Source organism: Ixodes scapularis, unplaced genomic scaffold (genome assembly GCF_016920785.2).
Source record: "Ixodes scapularis isolate PalLabHiFi unplaced genomic scaffold, ASM1692078v2 PGA_scaffold2__306_contigs__length_199485367, whole genome shotgun sequence".
NCBI classification, from domain to species: Eukaryota; Metazoa; Arthropoda; class Arachnida; order Ixodida; family Ixodidae; genus Ixodes; species Ixodes scapularis.
The window spans coordinates 44,145,193-44,160,407 of record NW_024609857.1 but is presented as its reverse complement, the minus strand read 5'-3'; the positions used below and the strand labels follow the sequence as shown (position 1 = coordinate 44,160,407).

General features: G+C 44.3%; 1 protein-coding gene across 4 annotated transcripts in view; it reads left to right on the top strand.

The window, feature by feature from the left end:
- The window catches only part of LOC115311315 (MFS-type transporter SLC18B1), a 228,527-nt gene that overhangs the window by 18,662 nt on the left and 194,650 nt on the right, over positions 1-15,215 (top strand). For 3 of the 4 annotated variants that reach the window (XM_042291835.1, XM_042291836.1, XM_042291834.1), the window contains 5 exons: positions 11,998-12,145; positions 12,428-12,496; positions 13,260-13,359; positions 13,436-13,590; positions 14,743-14,841. In XM_042291835.1, the coding sequence (XP_042147769.1) occupies positions 11,998-12,145; positions 12,428-12,496; positions 13,260-13,359; positions 13,436-13,590; positions 14,743-14,841 (571 nt within the window). Of the gene's footprint in view, positions 1-11,997; positions 12,146-12,427; positions 12,497-13,259; positions 13,360-13,435; positions 13,591-14,742; positions 14,842-15,215 lie in introns of those variants that run through there. The other variant, XM_040504104.2, reaches the window with a different exon arrangement.

Here is a 15,215-nt window from a genome sequence, read left to right as displayed (position 1 = left end):
CTGTCAATTTCTTCTATTCTTTTACTCGCGGATTTGACGGTCCCACAGAAATAAACATCGTGGACGTGATTGTCGATGGGGTCACGAAGCGGGTGACAATTCCACATGTATATGTTGGCCATCATTATTGGTTCAAGAAAACGAAACACCAGATAATAGCCGTACCTCGCTGTCATCGAAACGCCTCGCGCCGCTTTCAACAAAGTTCGTGCTTTTCGGGCGCTCCTTGCCACCGCAGCAATCGCCAGTAATCGCGGCGATGGCGAGAAGCTCGTCGTCTCGCCGTCAGAAGACCCGAGGAAATCATCTAGTGCAGCTGCGAGGCGTGTTCGTTTTTGCAAGATCGCCATCTCGATAGTCTGCGCGTCTGCTACTCCCGCCATCTTCTCGATTCCCGCTCCTGGCCGCAATGCCTGATGGGACTGCCCCCCGGCGCACCGCCGATTTTCTTGGTGCGCGTTGGGGCAACGAAAAGCCGCACCGGGAGGGTGCGCTTCGTTGATCGATGACGTCCGGTGCGCACCGGTGCACTTGATCGAAGATGAAGGCGCGCACCGGTGCGGATGATCGAGGATGCTATTAGTCAGCAGAATCACACAACACAATTAGCGGGAGGGACGGCCGCATAGTACTTGTTTTGCGTGTGATGACCTTCGCACCACTGCGCACCTCGACCTAGTTCATGGGACTACCGGCTTGATCATGGTTCATAGTAGCGGCTTCACTTAGCAGCGTTTTAAATTTCGCTTTTGTTGCTCAGGCAACAGCTCCCGAGGTTGGCTGACATGCCTTGTCAAATGTAGTACTACCTTAGTGTAAAGATTCAGGCAAGAAAGCAAAAAGGCCAAAAGCAATTTACTTTTTTTTAAGCGGCACAAATCTTGTAAAGGGTCTGTTTTGACAAACATAGGGGAGGTATTCGCCACCGTGGCCTATGGACTTCTTCCAAAACCGACGCGCCCCATCGCGGCGAAATACCACGCAGTGCACTCTGGGAACTAGTTGGCCACTCAGTTTCGGTTTCGACTGAGCAGCTTCATCTCATGCTACCACGCCGCGACCGAACGCGCTGCTTGCGTTTTCGATTATCTGGCTTTTTACGAACATAGAATACACTCATTCTCGAGCAATACAAAACGAAGACCGGGGCACTTTCCTTGGTTCCCGAAACACCGGATATTGTGGGTGCGTATGCAAACATATAGTAAGTCGTGGCATAGTCACCTCACCCCACGAGTGCATGTCCCGTCTAGTACCAGTGAACTACGACTGAAACTTGTTCGTCTGGAGCCTTACACGCATTTTGTTTGCCAAATGTCCGCTTCTCGTTACTTCATTGGGCGAAAAGCAAGCCGCATCCTCACAGGGTATCAAAGTTGAGGCCAGCGTTTACGCATGAACTTTTAAGGAAACGCAATAAATTCGACCTCACTACTGCACAAAAGTTACTATGATGTTTTCCTCGTGTCATCATATATCCCCCACTAGAATGTTATGCTGATAGAAGATTAACTTTTCGCAAACGCTGAGATCGGCTAGCTACGACGGAGGCCCTAACAAGCGTCCCCTACTCCTCGCTATGCTTTTTGGACGAGCTTTTACTGACGCCCGAACTCTGTGCCGGGAACGGTGTGTCTGAAATTATCTCGGCATACTCAGGCCGGAAGAAAGCAAACACATAACAAATATTATGGCCATTAGCAGCCGTCAAATGCGCTTTGAATTCGTTCGAGCACTTGTCTGAAGAATGTCGCACCGTGTGCCGGACGGGCATGCATGAACCCCAATGCGATGCGCATAGGGGTTCATGCCCGTCTGACGCACTACCGGCGAACGGTGCGACATTCTTCACTCAAGTGCTCGACTTTTGCATTCTTAAAACGTCCTGTATGCGCGAATTTGCCTATATGATTGCAGGATAACGTTATGCGCATACGCGATGTTGAATATTAGTGGAATGCAAGTGGGTGGGGACTTCACTTCGTGTAGTGCTGCGGGTCAGTACAGATAAGAGATAAGTGTGTTAAAATTGAGCTTTTCAATGGCACCTCCGAGTTTTACCTCGCGTACTCAGGCACATTAAGAAATGCAGTAATTGCAAAAAGTAATATTTCGTCTATGGACGCACGAAGCAAACTTCCTAATGAACACACTGATCTAAAGGCGCGAGCTCGATGTATGCATACTTATTGGTTGCTACAGCTTGTTGATTCGTACACAAGCAAGATCCCCGAGCAACCGAGCTTCGCAGCGTCGAGACTCCCAGCACTGGCTCGTCCACATACCTCGATTGCAACGCTAACAGGAAGGCTCAAGTACAAAAATACGACAAGCATGTGTTAAGACAAGCTATACGTCTCGGGATTGTGCTAAAGCTTCGAGGTATGACCATTTAGGTTAGTTTAGAGACCACAAATGACGCTCTCGGGACCAGAAAACAATCTCTTGTCGACGTGTCGATCGAAACCGAAACCATGCCACTGACCCTCCTCCCTGGCCAACTAGTTCCCAGAGTGCAACGCGCGCCGTGTTGCATGCAGGGCTTTATGGAAGTAGTCTATTGCCGGCTCCTACATTCCCAATGATATGTTAAAAAAATGCTGCATGAAGTCCGTCTCCCAACGTTTTTATTTATAGCCTTCTTTAATATGCTGTTGTATAATCCCCTACAGTTCCAAAGCTAAATATGCTACTTTTGTTTGTATATACGCATCATATGACAGGGAATATTATCCGTGCAAAATGTTATTCCAAAACATTTTACAAACTGTTCATTGTACCTTTAGGTATTGTGTATATACATTGAATAAAATTTCTGCACAGTTTCCACTTACAATATCTACATGTTCCAGAAAACACCACCTCTTGGGGGCCGCTATAGAAATAGGCAAAGTGAGTTGGCTACATTCCAGAGAAATCTACAAGTTCCTGGGATCACTGCTTCCAAGAAGCATGCTTTAGTTTCTTGCAGTTATGGCCACTTGTGTGACAATCTCCTCGCTTGTTTTCATAAGTGCAGTGCAAAAGGACTGCAGAAAGCGACCTGTTTGAGGAGCCTTCTGGAAAAGCAGCAATAAAAGAGGTGTTTGACGGCGACGAGGACAGTGCATCAGCCAACGTCACGGCCTCCACTGGTATTAATCGCAAGAGACCTGAGACCAATGTAAATGTTAGTGATGATGCTATGAGTTCCCGAACAGGCTGAGGAAACAGTGGTATAAGGACTGGCGCAAAGAGTAATGTGTAGCTGACAACAGTGAAAAAGAAAAAGACACATAGCTGTGAAAGCTGCTTCCGCTCAGTTTTGAAGCAGCCCGATATGCTGCAGTAGACCACCGTGAAGGTGCAAGAGTCACTTACAGCAGCAGTGATGTCATTCCTGAATAAAATGGCTGAGCAAGGAGCTCAAGTCTGTATAGCTGTTGTATTTAATAGTAACAGATCAAACGAATTTGCTTATCAGTAACGATATGTGATATTCGTCTTTACCGTAACAATCGACAATGACAGCTATTCTATACAACACAGCTGCAGGCTTCTGTCAACTTTCTTTCACCGAAGCAAAGCAATTTAGGCGTTTGTGCTGAGGCAGTGTGTTTATTTGTATTTGAGGTATTGGGACACTACACTATGCTGCGTATGAGAAGTTTAGCCACTGCAATATGACTGCTAGCCATGTCCATGTGACACCCAAAAGCACATTGGTACAATGTACATACAGATCGAAATGGGCAGCTGCAACACCACCTGGGTACCAAGATAGTACAGAATTTACTACACTTGCCACGATTGACCGTAGTGTACAAATGGCACTTGACGGCTGCATCTGCTTTTGCCTGCCCTTAGCGAAAAGTCGTTCAAAATCAGTACACTCGAAGTGTACTAAAGTATACTAAAAGTATACTTTCAGTGCGGTCTTGGTACTGATTGTATACTTTAAGTGTACTTAAAGTATACCTCCAGTAAAAATGGCGGTGGACTGAAAGTATACTCGTCCGTACAAAACTAGTACATGTAGTAGAATCGTAGTGCCCGCGGTAAAAAGTAGTTCAAAATCAGTATACAGAAAGTGCACTTAAGTATACTAAAGGTCTACTTTCAGTGCTTGCAGCCGGTGTACTCAAATTATAATAACGGGTATATATATATATATATATATAGTGCGATTTTTAACATCAACACACTAAAAACGCGATAGACAGGCCGATGCCGTTTTCACGTAATATTTATGGGGCTCGGCGGACATTAGATGAGTAAATAAACGTCACAGAACGTTGTCTAATTAGCTTTTTTAATTGACAGTGTAATTGACCATGTTGAATTCTCAATTTTAAAACAGCGCGCTTGACGGAGCGCAGGATGCTATTCTTACGTATTCTCTTCAATCGAACCGTTGGAAGTATGATGCTGGAGCATCCACCAAAGGCACACTGTCAAAAGAGTGCAACTTCGTTCAGGCTGAATGCGACAGCACGTTATGAGGTTTGTAACTTCACTAGAAAATTAAATAATGCATACAACTTCAGTATGAGAAGTTCTCGCTAACAGAAACAAACATGCCATCACCGATATGCCATGTCAAAACCGCTAAGTCACTCTCCACTTTGCCCGCCCCTGCCGCGCGTGGTTCTTGAATCGAGGGAAAAAGTGCGAAATTTGATAAATAAATATCTTAAAGCCCCTTGCTGTTTCGTGAATAGTTTTGATTGTGTTAGGCTCTAATAACAACTGCCTCTAAAACAGCATTAATAAAAAAAAGTAAATTTACGAAATTTAATTACTTAAAAAAATGTTGCCACCGTTATTCACCCATGTGATGTCCGCCGAGTCGCACGACACACATGAAGAGTGCATCAACATTGGCATGAGCCCCCAATTTTCCTGAAACCAGTTGATTAAAAAATAGCTGACATAATGTGACAAAGGGATGCTTCATTTCTCATTTCACTGAAGACCACGTGGTCCAAAAGTTCCCCGGGGAAACGACCGGCACTGTCAGAGCATACTTACGTCGCAAATGCAACATGGACTTACGCCTAAAAAAAGCACAAATAGAAAAATTAGCTAGATTGTACGCCACGGAGAGTAGCGTTGTCTAACTTCTCAATAATTATTTTAGCTAGTCATTTCTACTATATTTATCAATTGAACAGTCTACTTTTATTGCAAAGATTGCTTTTATTTTCCCTGAGCTGTATTTGTTACCTTTATTGAAGAATAAAAGTTTACTGTAAAAAAAACTGTTAGCACTATTCGGAAGCTAGGCGATTGAGGGCAATCGCTCCAAGTGTTTAATGCTGCTGATGAAAAAGCATGCACATGACTTTGTTTTCAAAGTGCACCGCCACTTGCGTGCTGCCTCATAGGCTAGTGGACAAATTACGTTTGCAGGATAATACGGTGTTTTTGTAATGCAGATCTCAGCGCACTATAGGCTGTTTCAGATATCTGCATCCACAGCAATCAAAAGGACAGGAGGCAAAATAAACTACGGCTAATAATGAGGACATAAGATGCTCCACCTTGCATGGTCGCATGCAGCGCAAATGAACTTCTGAACCGCGTAAGCGAAGTGGTCTTATGAATGGAAGCTCGCTCTGAAATTGGCTGGAGAAATTGGCGCCTTTATGTAACAACCTCAAGCTTTCACCGAAAGTGTTTCATGGTGTAGATTTATCTTGCAAAACTCTAAGACATCTCAGTTCACGTGAAAAGAGATATACAATTGCAACAACGAACAACATCGTCGATCGAGAGTTCCACACTGTAAAAAATCGACGTAAATTTAACGTGTCTTTCCCTCGTCAAAAAGACGGGCACGCTCATTGTTTCAAAACGCGAGGTTGCCCTCATGATTTATGTGCCGCGAGAGCCGATCCTTCCAGAAAAGCCGAAATCCCAGCGGTGCAACCATGCGCTGATGAATCAAAATAGCCTTGGCGACAAGGGAGAAATTGCTTGAGATAGTTTCGGTTTTACACGGAAAAAGAAAACCGAAAGTTTAGATAAAACCTAAGATAGACTAAACGTTTTGTTAATCTTTTACGAATATAATAAAATTGACATTATTATTATTATTATTAATATATTGATTTGCTTAGTTGTGTCTTAAAAAAAAAAGTACAAAAAGAAGTGACTCTGAGTGACTTTTGAAAACTGCGTAAGACCATCGCTATTGCAATCAGCTTCCGTTTGGCCGCCGTTGTAATTCCGGAGGTTTCGAGCATCGCTTCCTTTTTACGTTTTAGCGGATATTTTAGATAGCTTACTTACGAATACCATGTTCAATAATAGCGAGCGATTACTGAGAGCTGTGAGACGCAGCGTCGCAAGTGGCGGACAGTCATGGCCGACTGGTGCAAGCGAAGGTGAGGAAATTCCTTTTGTTTCTGGGAAGTGCGCCGCTGTTTCAAACTTTGCCTTGTACCGTGTGCTTGCTAAGCTATGCTTGACTCTCACTATGCTCTACCCGGTTTTATTTCGTTATTTGAAAAGAGCGCATCTTCAAAATTTATGGCTCTCTCCGCAGAGTGAGAAAGATTCGCGTGCGGCGGATCCGAGGGCCAGCCGAGACCTGTCCTGAGCGCCGTCCCTACGACGGTCGCCCGACGACGCTTTTGCGGAGCGTTCAAGTACAGTCTGACGGCAGTTCAAGCAATCACAGGTCATGCTAGTTCTGACGTGTGGTCCCAACAGTCTCTCGCCAACTATTTGTTTCATAAAGCGGGAGCGAGAAAAACGTTACAAGAGCGAGCAGCATGATTTCTTGCCCGTGCTGATGCCTGTGCCGTAGAGACGGACGATCTCTTTGCTTATGCTGAAGCGGCACGCTTTCCAAGTTTGCGATTGTGTGTTGTGAATAAAGTGAGTTTGGATGTCATGTTGTTTAGTGGCGGCGAAAGCCGCTACAAAAGTCAGAGCAGTTAGAAAAAGCAAAAGCATGAAAAAATGTTAAAAGGACCTGAATATTCGATGGAGTTGAGAGACTACCAACGTACCAACTCGCCCAGTTATTTTTTGTCAAAGAATAATAGCCAATACTAATAAATTAAATAAATGCCAACTTTTGATTGGTTAGAAATTTATAATTAATGCAGTACAGCCCTACCCCGCTCTAGTGCTTTTATGATATCAGATAATGTGTAAATATATAGGATAGTTCATAGCAACCATTTATGTCCGACTCATTATATTGAATCTTTTCTCTAAAAGCTCGAAGTTATATAAAAAAAGTGCTTATCATAAATTAAGCCGGACCACTGAATGTGTAATAGCGTATGACTTGTATGTGTGTTCATAGCAAAAGAAAACGAGGCATTAAAAAATGCCAATCATTTTGTTTGCTCTGTGTTAGAGCTTCTTTCAGGTATCAGGCTTTCAGAAACGATATTGTCTGATTTTCCTCGCCCTTTTGTCAGGATTAAGTTGTTACTATCTTGCCTTCCTCACATAGTGGTCCTTTGAGCGAATTGTGTGCCGTTATATCATAGAGTGGCATAGGGTAATTTTTTCTTCTTTTTTACGCAGGATGTAATGGCATACCATCATCACAAAGGAGAGTGTACAGTGAGGCAGGCTGGGAAACTTGAATAAAGTGATAAGTAGGATTTCAATTTCTGTGCTATCAATTACGCGAAGAACACTGATCATAATGTTTGTATGCTACACATACATACTTTCAGTTGAAAAATGCAGTGCACCTCTTCTTTATGGCTTTTCTCACACAGTTTCAGAAGACGCCGGTACGTCATTCTCACGAGGAATAGAGCTGCCAAAGATTTCCTCGTTAATTTGCTGACTCATTTTTAAGAGTGCATTTCCCGATGGTGGCGCCTCTGCATTATCATCATCAATTGAGTTGTCAACGGCGTTTCTTAACATTTCACGAGAATGGAGCCATATGACATGAAATTTCACAGGTTGGAATACAGCTGTTGAAAGAAACACCTTTGAAAAGTCAGCTTTTTAAATGCAGGCGCCGATTTTTCTGGTCAATTTGAGACCGTTCTTTCCATTCAGAACGCCCGACATACACTGCGTCCCCATGCAGATAACTTGCACCATACTTAAAAAAACACCGGAGGACTTTTCAGGAGTGAAATCAACTGTCGTTAGCAAGTGTCCTCAGAAAGTGCACAGATTTTTTTAATACGCCTGGTTATGTAAATAACTAAGGTTAAAAAGCTAACCGTTCAAATATTCTTTTAAGGGCCAAGATATCAATTGTAAAGTTGCAGGGCGCATTAAGAAACACCCAATTAAAGTGTTTGAAACATAATACGTTTTCGTGCTTTTTTCCTGCCTTCAAAGAACGCATATTCGCGGCGCGCTCGCACGCCGTGATTGGGGAAGCGAGTTGTCACGGGGTATTTTTTTTTTTTTTGTATTTCGCGGGCGTCTTTTTGAAGGCTAGGAAAAAGGAGCATGCAAAGTGCACCTTGTTGAAAATGGTTTAATTGGGTGTTTGTTAATGCGCTCTACAACTTTCGATTTCACACCCCGGCTTTTAAACGAAGATTTCAAAAGTTAGCTTGTTACGCTTAATTAAATAAATAGGCACACTAAAACAATGTCGTGCACTTTCGCAAGAGACTTTCTAACAGCGTACAGTTGGTTTCACTCCCGCAGAACGCTCCGTTTTCTTTTTTTTTTTTTTAAAGTTTGGTGCAAGTTATTTGGGACACTCCGCATATATGTACTGGTAGTGTACATTTAGTACACTAAAAGCACACATGTAGTGCACTAAACGTGCACTTATAGTATGCTAAAAGTACACCCGAGGTGCACTTATGGTATACTACATACGTACTTGGGGTGTACTAAAGGCATACTATTCTGTTTCATAAAAGTGTGAAACTAGTACGATTTCAGTACATACCCTAAGTTCACTATTAGTATACTTTCAGTATACTGATTTTGAACGACTTTTCGCTAAGGGTGGACACAATGTTCAATCGGTGAAGCACTGATTGACCTAAAGTTTCATCCGAATGATGACTCGCAACTCGTGTCCAATCAACCTGCCGCGGTTGATGAAGGAAGGTAGTAGATGTAGTAAAATCACTAAACAGACCTCTCTATCTAGGTGACGTTGGCAAGGGTGGACACTAAACTCAAAATGTTCTGCAGCGAAACTTTTCGTCTCACGTACTCCCAGCTGCAGTGCGCTAACACGCCCGGCTACCAATACCCCACCATCATAAGGAGACTGTCCTCGTATATGCTAGATGCGACAATCCTTTTTGCACCGATATCTACAGCTACTTTGGGGCGAATGTTGTCCTGTATTAAACCTTTCACCGCCAAACACGCAAGCACCTTGTGGAACCAGGCTTCATTGTCGTCTTGCCATATGCTTCGACCGTATGCACCAAGTCACTGGATAACCATCTGCCTGTCAACCCTTCCAAATGTTTTAATGCTAATCACCTCCAGGAAGACCACTGTTAAGTAACCGGTGCTGACCCAAGCTGGCGACATTCTTCGCTGCAGTAAACAAACCAGACTGCCTGGAATTATATTCAACAATTATGTCCGGTTCACTGCACGTATCAGCGAACCACTACTCAAAGTCACGTGGACGCTGGGGTTTGGCACTTCCCCGAGGGCCAGAAAGGGGGGGGGGGGGGATTCAGGGGGGAGGGGACCGCCCATAAGGTCAACTATTTTTATTGAAAAAGTTGGTATACAGTAACCTAAAGTTAAGCTTTTCGTGACATGGCTAATATTGGGTCAACAAAATATATCTCGCAAACGTATAAGCCGTAACGGTACATCTCAGCTAACTCCTCCCCACCAGCCGAACGCCTAGCCCCCCCCCCCCCCCCCCCCCCCTTCAAAAGCTAGACCCATAAATCTGCCCTTGTCGAGGGCGCTGGTGATAGCACACCAAAAAGCTTCCGTTTTTTGTCAGGGATGTTGCAGGTTTGATGGGCACTGCTATACCAATTAAGTGCTAAACAATGAGGTGCACTTTGATGTCTGATCTGGCAGTGGAATATGCGCAGGGTAGCCTTCTCCAAAAAAGCAATCTACTGAAAGCTTAGTATTTGTTACTGTAGAATTTGAAATGTAATTGGTACCTATGTATATAAAACCTGTCACGAAATTCTTCAGTTGTCTTCCTAGTTTCTGTCAAGATGTCTGGCCACTATATTCGTCAGTTATCCGCTTTGCGATCCGTCAGTAGAAAAAAGGGTAATAACTTGACACGAAGACTCAGAAACAAATGTCCAGCTGAATGCTTCCGTTCTGGAACCTGAATGCAGCCTTGAACTTATCCTATCTCTGGCGCTCATATCCAACGACTACCTTCCAGTGGACTGCTGGGCCGTGTAGCTTGCAGGGTGCGATAGCGAAAGCAGTTATCTTTGTTCTCACTGTTATGCGTGTGCGTAGTTGCGCTCTGTCTGCGACCAAGTACTTGATGCAAAGGACACAGGCCTTTCAATGCCTTTTTCTCGCACTTGGCTCAGTGCAGCTCCCAGCCCACAAGGAGAGGGGTCGCACGCCAGCTCTATGAGATTTTCTAAGAGTTGGAAAGACCATGCAGTTATATGTATTCTACCAATTCAAAACTGAATATTTTCTAATTGCAACACACTTTTATTTTTATTTTTTTTTCAGAAAAGGTGCTCACCATTTTCTGTAGTTTTGGTGGCTGCTAGCGCTGGAACTTGATGTCACCAGTGGCAGTCATCCAGCCACTCTCTATGACCTGCGGGATCCCTGGGGGAAGTTGGTTATCCAGTGTGTGTTTAACCAGCGGTCTCGGCGGGCCTCACGACCTTCGGCCAGTCGCGTCTGAGGATGCGATCGCTTAGCACTGGAGTGTCAACGACGAGCAAGTTGGCGATGGTTCTGTCTTCCGCAGTATGGCTTCGCAGCGCCAACTCGATTTCACGCTGGGATAGTTAGGCGCACACAAGTCACCTGGCCAACCAAGCACTCTATTTGGGGCCGACACTCATTCACAAGGTACCTGATTACGTCGCCGGCATCACCCAAACGTCTGCGTAAAGTCATAGTATGTTAGTAGGTACGGTGGCTTGTCTTCAAACCAGCATTCATTTGCTGTGTATATTTGGACGCCGTGTGTGCCACTAATTGCTGTAGCAACAGTACTTATGCAACTGTTCGATAGAAGTTTCTCCGAGGCGAAGCTTGCGAAATGAGTCTACGACGAAGAAGACGGTCTTCTCAAGAGCCGGAGACGTTCAAACCAAGATGAACCCATACCGACGTGATAGAAATGGAAGCGCAATACGGCATCCAGGATCCCATGAGGATGTAGAAGTGAACACGGCAGTCGAAGATCGATCGTGAGGGCCAGCCAGAGCAAGCAAGCACTACCGAAATCACCGAAAGCGAGCAAGCAGTCACCTGTAGTGGCATAGCACGGGAGGCTCGGATTACGGATTGGCTTATGACGACATGAATTCGGCTAAAGGTTTCCCCCGCCTTCGCCTCATGGTTGCCACAAAACATCTAGTTTTTGTTTGAAACCAAACTTATTTAAAGTCAGTGTGAGCAACTTTCTCCATCCCGGTTTTCTGTTATCTTTTGTTGTCAAACACAAAGAGAGTTTCGCCGTTTTAAAATTGTTTATTGACGCAAACGGGCACTGTATGCCCGAGGCGAGTTTGCGACCGCAATCGCATTAAACATCACCTAAATGTCATTTAGAGCTGTCGTCTGGCAGGTCCCTTCTTGGATGTAATTTGAAAATCCTGAATGTCATTTGACGTAAATGGTATTTGAGGTTCCGTCTGACAGGGGTATTACAAGGCAGGTTTTTATTTTGAGGAACATAGTGAAATAATTGCTTTCTTGTTGCCACCCGGCTTGCACTTCCTTCCATGAGCTAATATAATTCTAAAATAAGTAAGCAGGCACTGCCAAAAAATAAGTTATGACGCCATAACTTCAGTAGCTAGCCTGCAAGTGCGGAACCGATAACCTATAGCTCAAAGCGTTTTTCTTTTCCTTTTATTACAGTTGTTTGTTTTGGGCCCCTGATGGCAACGTACTGCTCGGTTTAGCAATCACGCTTGTCACTTTGGGCGGACTCACGAACACGCTATATCTCGTCAGTATGTTTGCCGTCGTCACGACTCGATTCCGGAAGAGCCCCGGCTATATCATAGTAAGTATTTTACTTCCCAGTCATATTTGGCGTGACACATTCGTGTGTGTGTAGAAGAACTCAAACTGGTGGTTGAAAAGCGCCCTCTTCTGGTGTGTTTCGCATAATATGCGCCGCAAGCATAACTCACAAGAGCCATACGGCAAGTCTACGAGCTGTCGCTGTCCTGGCAAAGATGCCGGCGCACAAGACGAGCGCATGCAGGCGTCAGCTTCGCCGCTGTTTTAACCAACTAGTTAAAGTGGTTTAGGAAATATATTTATGCAGGCGCTCTTTTTTTAGGCCTTCCTAGAGTTCCTGTGGGGATCCGGAACCATGGTGGGAGCGGCGATCGGAGGAGCTCTGATTGACGTGAGCGTACCAATATCGATACCGTCCGCTCTTCGCTTAAAAAAGTGTCTTAGGTACCGGGCTCAGAAGTTGACAAATTGAAAAAAAAAAAAAAAAAAAAAAACTATTTTCCACATCATGTTATTTTTTTTTTCAAGCATATTTTTTTATTTATTTATTTAGTGCTGCACACGCGGTTACAATATATTTTGTGTTTCTTTTTCTGTTTACAAGGAACAGGTAGTAGAAGGGAAGGAAGTTTCAATTTATAATCTTCCCTAACTTTGTTGTCTGTATCTGCTTTGTAAAGCTTTAAAAAAAAAAACGCGTCCCGCCTTCTTTTTTGTTTTTGTTTATTTGTTAGTGATAATACATAATTTAGTCAGAATCGCTGGCATGTACAGTGCCCCAGGTGCACTTAAAATGCTCACAACTATTTTTTTTGTTTTCATTTTAACCAATTATAATAGGGGTTCGTACCGTACTCGGGCGTTTTAGTGAGAAAGGGTGTTGGCCTTTCGCGCTCGAGACAGTACGCCAGGTTTTATGATACCCATCATTTTCACGATTGGTTCAACTGATGAAATGTCTCGATGATTAGGTTTTTTGTTTTTTTTTCCTTTCATCGTGCTGGTCTAAACACGAGATACTTGTGATAGACTTCAATATAAACTTGTTACTTGTTGTAACAGAGTTTTTTGCATCGACTAACTATTATTAAGTACATGGATTTCTTTTCCGCCTGCATTTAAAACCCTGTATTTTTTTTCTCGCTTCTATCTAGGTGTGGGATTTTCCTCTTCCTTTCTTTGTGCTGGGCGTGATTACATTCTTAATGTTCCCAATCATCATCAGAATCGGACGGAACCTGAATAACGCTGGTGGTAAGATTCACGTAATACAAAAATATTTGGCAGTGAAACCGGTATTTAATCCCTTGTCGGTATTATATTTCTACAGAATGTGCTTCCGTGGACGCAGCTAAAAGGGAGCCAGACATGAAGTATGCTCGTTTATTATGGGATCCCGAATACTTGGCGGCACTAATTACCCTCACGTTAAGCTGGATCATGTTCGGTTTCAATGAGCCAACGCTGGAACCAAGTCTTAGAGAGGTAGGTTTGTGACATGATGTTAGCCCGAAATTGTCTACTGAAGTAAAAGCGCCTGAAAAATGTCTCCGGCTGGCGTGTTTAACGTTTTTACCACCTGTACGTTAAAGTATCCCTGAAACGCACACAAAATAAGTAATTCAAGCCGCGCGCAAGTGTGTTACGAATTGCCACGATCATGGCGGAAGGTTACGGAAGCAGCACCTCCAAAGAAGACGCGAGCGCACGTAGGGGTCGCTATAATGGCGGACGTGCCGATAGTGCACCTAGATTTGAGAGTGTTTCCAACTTCCGTGTCGGGGACCCGTGTTTTCTGAGTATGGTTTGCGATAGGAGGTGCCAGGAGGAAGCGAAAGCGTCGAAGGCGTCAAATACTTTGGAGGGAAGGTACATTCTACTTCGCACATTTGCATTAGACAGAGCGCCTAGAGCGCCAAACCCTTTCCCAGCGGAGCGGGAACACCGAGTCTCACGAGAACGCATGCGCATCGCACTGTCCAAGCTGTCCCGCTTTCGCGCCTTGCCGAATTAGAAGGCTGTCGCCGATACACCGAGATAACGCGGACTCGCCGAGAGAGCGTTTTCGCTGCCCAGACGGGTTCACTCCATGGCGATAGATGGCGGCAGACACCGCTCCTCTTTCAAAATGCAAAAACCCCGATGCTGCGCGTCCAGCAATTCCAGAGGCGCAAAACCTCTCGGTGCTGAGGCCATTGGATTTTCACGTAATGGAATGTATTTTCTGATAAAGTGTTTGAAGACGTCATGCATCTCGGCCTTACTCGTCCTCTCCTTCCGCTATTCTTCTCGGCACGCGACAACGCACGTCTGCGGGAGGTGTCCGCCATTAAATTGCGAAAAATCTCTCCATGGTTTGAGCCGCTCTTTCTGTGAAATCTGGACTCCCTGTGCTCAAGCCCGTGAATACTGGAGTTTTTTTTTTTTTTTTTTGTCTACAGCGCCGGCTGCAGGAGAGATCAAAAAGCGGAACGAGCGCAGACGCAGCTGTGCCGCCGCGCAGCATTGTTCAGTGCGATTTCATCGAGTGAAAACGCAAAATAAAGACGCAGGAGACAAACCAGTCGGAGACAAAATGCAAACGCCATTTGAATACAAAATATATATATATATATATATTTTTTTTTTTTTTTGCAGTTCAACCTTTCCAGTACGGAGACAGGCATTGTGTACACGGTGCAATTTGCCAGCTACGCAGCCGGTGGAGTAGTTGCAGGCGCAAGCTGCTCATTCCACGTAAGCTGAGTTGAGAGATGGACTATATGCCGTCAGAGTTGCATCCCCGAGATTCATTTCATATGTGACATGTATTTATGCTGGCCGAGGTTTTTAGTTGTACATGACATATGAGAGCCCAACTACCCAGAAGAGAATTTGCGGCTCGAAATTCAGTTTCTTTCCGCTTGAAAACCGTCGATCGAGAACTGGCCGGTTTGAGTCGCGCTCACTTTTTTCGGAGAGTCAAGGGCTGTTTTCTAAGGTTTAGCCACAACCACCAAATTTAATCAAAGTTGTAAGTCATTGAAAGCACACACTCAATAATAAAAAAAAAAATGTGAAACACATTTTTTTTGTGTTTTCTAAAAAGCTGCAAATACCTTGATTGAAAA